This window comes from Pyxicephalus adspersus, unplaced genomic scaffold, assembly GCF_032062135.1.
Source record: "Pyxicephalus adspersus unplaced genomic scaffold, UCB_Pads_2.0 Sca1388, whole genome shotgun sequence".
Classification (NCBI taxonomy): domain Eukaryota; kingdom Metazoa; phylum Chordata; class Amphibia; order Anura; family Pyxicephalidae; genus Pyxicephalus; species Pyxicephalus adspersus.
In genome coordinates, this window is record NW_027318395.1 from 1 (window position 1) to 6,265 (window position 6,265).

General features: G+C 37.3%; 1 protein-coding gene across 1 annotated transcript; it reads right to left on the reverse strand.

Moving 5' to 3' along the window:
- Positions 1–1,847: 1,847 nt before the first annotated feature.
- Positions 1,848–6,230, reverse strand: LOC140321215 (nuclear pore complex protein Nup93-like; the record flags this gene model as incomplete). Its single annotated transcript, XM_072398061.1, has 6 exons — positions 1,848–2,043; positions 2,146–2,301; positions 2,818–2,930; positions 5,083–5,274; positions 5,359–5,452; positions 6,069–6,230. Coding segments are annotated over 6 exons (828 nt in total), but the record flags the coding sequence as incomplete, so codon positions are not given.
- Positions 6,231–6,265: the final 35 nt, after the last annotated feature.

Sequence of the window (6,265 nt, forward strand, 5' to 3'; positions counted from 1 at the left end):
CTGTTTTGAGATCCCAATCAGTAAAAATCATTCCACTAAGGTATCTACAGTGTCTTCTGTTTTTGTGAGTCCACCTTTAAAAAATCTTTTGGGTAAAGGTAGGCCAAAAGCTTAAGTAGAATACCCTCTCTCCTACAACAAATTCAAATACAAATGTACACAGAGGTAAACATTTATTCCTAACACTTATTTAATAACTGTTTTTCCCACTGTGACTTTACAACATGGTATCTCCCAAAAATTAAGGTTTCTATAGGAAAAATTGTAGTCTCTGAGACACCCTGGCTGCATTCTTAAGGTGTTTCATAAATTAATGAAACAAATTACATCTACTAAACATTGGTGACCATTATTCCTAAAACAAGTAAGAAATTATAATCAACCATTATCCTTGTTTTCATCCTTGGGGCCCCTTAAGGCATCTTAAATCCTAATCCAAGGCAATCTGTTGCAGTGTAATAAAACATGCATGTGTTAAGTTTGCATTTTTGCATCATTTGAAAGGGGTGCCTAAAAAACCTAGATGGATCAAAAATCAGACATGCTGCACAAATGTTGCAGTACCCCACAATGCATGTGCATTGGTGCGTTACTCACAATGATTAATATTGCAAGGACATACTATGCATTGCCACGGCCCACTGGCGTAAATGGGCTTGAAATGCTAGTTACTGGCTGTGTCCAGCTGTAATACTTTTAAATCACAGATTTGTAAAATGTACAAAATAAAAGTCACATTTTGTTATCACTATACTTCCTCCAGGTCAGAGACAATAGAATAGAAACCAGACAGGCAGGTAAGTGAAATTTGCAGTACAAATTTGCAGATTTCTCTCATGACAACATACCTCTAAAATTGGGGAGTAAATCTACATGACTGCTCTGTACATGAGAAAATGAACTCTGTAGCCCTGACCTATTTTAAAAAATGTCTCATATTTGAAGTAAATGAATGTTAAATCATCTGGTGAAGCTAAATGTTTTGAGTATTAGGGATTTCATCTCATTATCAGGACTGACAGAAACTGAACAATGATGCCCCAAGATGAACCTCTAAATCTTTAAAAGCCAAAAAGCAGACAACAAAAGATGCCTACTGGCTAGAAAAGCTTTTTGACTTCCTGAAACTTCAAGTATATCTTTTAGATATACAGCTTTCACAAGGATAGTGCCCTTACTGGCCACTAAGGTACCCTTTTACAGGACAGCTGGTGGGGCTTAGTCAGGCCCCTGGAAAAACATAATCAGAAAGACACAGAAAAGACTGGCAAAAACCACTGGGTAAATTGGTATGCAGGCGGTCTAGAAACTTGTTTGGGTACCTACGTCTCTGAATGTACGTTAATTAGTCATTTATAATGCACTTTAAATGTCCCTATTTCAATGCAACTGGCCCTGCCCAATCTTTCAGTGAACACAGGCCAGCCCAGACACAAGCCTGCCACCAGCAAAATATTCAATCGCTTTTGTAAATTTAGCCAACTAAACAATTAACCCAATGTACTGCAAGAAATGATAGAAATCAAACCCTTTGTGCACTTTGAGAGACCCTTACATGAACATTTGCTGCAGGGAGAACACGTAAAGTGAAAACCATGTTTTGTGCATGTAGTGTAAAGTAACTGTTTACCCTAATAGTGGCTCCATCAGCTTGCTATCATGCCACTCAATTTGACCATTAGCAGCAATTCTTCTCCAATAAGGATCATGTAAAATACCATATTTATTTAGTTTGCTGACAAAAACACTGCGGTGTCTGCTAAACTAGTTTTTACATTTTAGTGTAGGGTGATTATTTAGCACACAGTTGATGAAGAGCAACACAGAAATACAAACTGAACAAGACATAGAAAACAAAGTTGTATTTGGAATATAACAACAAATAGCGCTGAACAATGTGCTTCTTAGATGTTTAAGAAATTTATGTCTACATTAGTTCATCAAAACTTCCATTTGCACAAGTCGAGCATTTGTATCTCCAGACATTCTGTATGGAATCATTCCAGCAAAGGTAATAAGAGCACGTGCTTGACTACGCAGAGCCTGCTTGAAATAAAAGTTAGTTAGATATGGTGAATTTACTGAATGTATATATATTTAATTTATTTTTGTATTTTTTACAAATGTATACAAAATTTCACTTACGGAGTCCTTATCCTCTAAAACTCGCTGCTGTCTGCCAACAGTTGAGGGTCCACTGCCCTTTAACCTCTTGTATTGGGTGTATAATATATTCATTGTTGAAAGAAGAACTTCAGACAAGTTTTGCCTAATCTGTGCAAAACAAAAAAAAAAACGCATTTATTAGAAACCAAGTACAAAGCATACAGCAATTTGCAGCCTCATTACTCCGTACCTTGACTACTGTAATTCCCTACTTACTTGTCTATGAATTCATACAAAATTAAAGTTATTTTTGCCACACACAAAAAAAAAAAAAAAAAACAGTACACATTTTTGTGTGCATGTCTATTTATTGATACCTGTCTAGGTGCATTTTTTTGTGTAACAGGGAAATGTGTGTTTTTATGTCTGTGGATACCTTTGGAAAGATTTGCTCCCTCTACTTGTAAAAACAGAACAGGAAGTCTAACATGACAACACTGCAATAAGATACTCGACAGATGACATAACTTTTCCACCCTGTAAACAGGAGTTTTCATTAAACATTGAGTGGTCTACTCTTGCATGCTAGAGGATAGAGTGCTACACTAACAGGTAGGAAGTCTACCTTTGTGTGTCTACATCACTGTCTGTGTGACATGGACACTTTCTACTGGCTGTCCAGCCCTGCTAGTATTTAGGAGAGGAGACTACTTGTTGTAAGGCTTCTCGTGGGTCAGTGGACTCAAACTTCCGAGTGTACAGCATTAGGAGGCGGACAAAATTTAGGCGCCGAATACCAACAGGGTCCCCTGTCTCCTGACTTACTGCACAGAAACAAACATGAACATTATTAAAAGTTGCTTAACACAATATTACAAACACAACACTAATACACAAATAATTATTTCTAAATAATAGTTTACCCATATTTCAGACCTAGTTGTATGACATGCTAATAAAAAAAATCTGCTAAACTGCAAAATTGGCAGAAATCTGCAACACAGCTCAGATGTCAGGAAATAAAGAATTGAAGATAAGTCTAAAGCCTATGTTAGAACTTGTTGGATTAGTCAAAATCCATTTGTGTGGTGTGAGGAGAAGCTGCAATACCTGGTAGTTCTAATCCCCAAAAACCTAACTTTGTGAAGTGAGTTTTGTGAAGGAACAACTTTTGGGGTGGTCCAACCTAACCTATTGTATCTGAGGAGAATTAGTTTAAATAAAATTATCATAGTCCCAAACCTCAAATACACCATTCAAGTGTTACTCCTTATTTTGAAGACACTACGCTTAAAGGAGCTCTATAAATTCTTCAGAACTTTTGAGTGGGCAAGCCACCCTCAATTTCCCAGATGTGGAGCTTTGTAGTTGGGCAGCCATTAGTAGATAACATTTAGGATTGGCTCCGTGGCATGCCTTGTTATGCAAACTCAGGGTTAGACCTGCAAACTATACCCCAGCTCAGCCTACATCATATATACTGCTTATCCTGAAGGAATGGTAACCCTCGATATTAGATTTCTAGACTGTCCACTGACCCATATTTCCGCCTTTGAGGGCAAAGTCCTTGGTTTATCCGGTGACCTGTAAACTGCTCTCTTTTGAAACAGAATATTTTTTGTATCCTCTTTACATAACTGCGCATCTCTGCCATCCTGAATAACCTGTCAGCATGGGACTGGACTAATCCTTTAGATCAGCACCAAAACCACCCAGACAGGCGATGGTGGGCGAGGTCTATCTCTGATATAGAACTACCTATGCAGACTGTTAGAGGGCACTGAGCAAATGGAAGGAACCTTTTTCTAATAGGACACCAGTAGATACTTTAGCAGACTTTAGGCAGGCTTGGAGGGAAATCTCCTCCTTAATATATAGGATGATTACATAGGATTTTCCCCAGGGCCTTTTTTTTGCCCCCTCTGTTCCTTCCAGGTGGGAACCAGTGCTTCCCCAATTGCCTAAAATATGCAGCCACTGAAGCAAGATCCACACCACATGTTATGAGACTACCCCAAGATTAGGCACTTTTAGAACTCAGTGATGAAATATGCCCAAGAACATCTGGTGAATTGCCCATCTTTGTCCCGAGAAGGCAATTTTTGGAACATTTGATCTGCAAAGATTACAAAGGGATGCAAAAACTTGTTTCAATCTTATCAATGGTAGCCAAGAAAACTGTACTATGCAGATTGAAGCCCTAACCCCCTGCCCAGATGGAATAGATTGAGACTTCGGGTAATGTTTTTTTTCACTGTATGGGAATTTTTTGTGCAGGCTCTACCCATGTATAAAATAGTGCATTATCAAAATGTTCGAGCAGACATCAGCGTATGTTTGAAGGTAACTGGATATGAACCCCCAGTCTGGCTTTTATAAATGATAAAAATAATATCTCTTTTTCCATTTTATGTAGCATCACCTAATTTAAGTTAGTTATTGGTTTTCTTTCTTGACTTTCACACCCCCCCCTTTCTTTTTTTTCTGACACTTTGAATATACGTGCACTAAAGGTTAACATCAATGCCACATTAATGTCTTCTGATTCATTATACATGTACTCCTTGCAGAAATAAATAAATGAATCAGATAATTGAGGAATGTATGAAAAAGTTGGGGGCATGAAATTCTATATTTATCCTTTTTAATGAAGGAGTATAGTATCACACAAACTAATCTTGATGTAGATAATAAGAAAGATGTTATGCAGTGAAAGAGCTCCCATAATGCTCCCCTTATATCAGTTTTGTTCAAAACAAGTGAATATATACCAAGTCTAATAAAGACTGACAAGTTTCTATAAAATATTTTCTATTGATTTACTACAACTTCATCATCAAGAGATGGATGGCTCTTAGAAATAAAAAAAAAAAAAAAAAAGATATTAAAGTCACAGTAACATCATACACAAGGTAGAAAATGTTATCATAGAGGGCCTTTCTTTTAGTTAACAGACATGGTATCAATAGTACTTACATAACTGTGCGCTCTGCCCAGATGACTTTAGTAGTAGTCGGAGTTCAAAGAGAACCAATGCGACATGCACAGCATGGCACCGAGTCCGTTCCATACGGAACAAGTAGGCGATAGCAGCTTCAAACTGAGCAGTGAGGAAAAGTACTTGAAAATACAGGAATGGCTGCTGGTTCACTGCAAAGTGTGATTCACCTGGGAAACGAGAAATATGAAATGGAACTTGTTTCATAACCACCCAAAAAAGTGTGATGTATATTTGACCCTACTCATATTTACCATAATCTTCAAGAAGCTGCTTCTGAAATTGTGGTAATGTCAGTCTGTCTTGAGCCGAGCTGCTGGTGTCATCATCAAAACAAATTTGATTCAACTAGGTAAAGCACAGATTGATCAGGTGAAACTGCAGCCCTATACAAGGTCTATGGTTTTAGGTATACAGGTAATAATTATAGACCCATATATACAGGTAATATCCAAAAGTCTACACGTACATATAATAAGTACAGCTCAACACATAATTACAGCTTCATGCTACCTTGGTAAACCTCTCCACAAACAGAAAGTTCAGAATGCCTATGTTATTCAACAGGCTTCTCCATACCTGGAAATTTCACACATTCTCTTTGCTTCTGGGGGCTGAATAAAGTGGCAGGGGAGGTAAGAAAAGGCATTTATATAATGCTGAGGAAGCTAGTTTAATTCTCTTCCAAAGAAAAATGTTTTTCACCTATTTAAAATACACATTTTAGACCTGGAGAGTACTTCAGATATCCAAAACAAAGCATTACCATTGTAGAATAAAATGGAAGAATTTCAATGGAAGAAATGTTATTATGTCACATGATAGTTGCACTACTATTGCTTGGCTCTGCATAATCTTAAATTGTTAATCATTCTACTAGCAATCTTGAACATACCCACTAAAAGATCATATATGCATACTACAATGTGGAAAAAAATAGGTAGAGAATGCAGCAGTAACTCACCTTCAGCCATAAGTAATCTTCTGTTTTATCTGCTACCTCACTATGATTATCTGCAACATCACATCGACCAATTAAACAGTATACAGCCCTCTTATAAGGGTCTGTACTTGAACGCACAGCTCTTCTGTAATGGAGTCGCAGTTTGTTTTCTGTCCCTGGAAGTAGCCTAACAAAAAAAAAAAAAAAAAAAAAAAAAA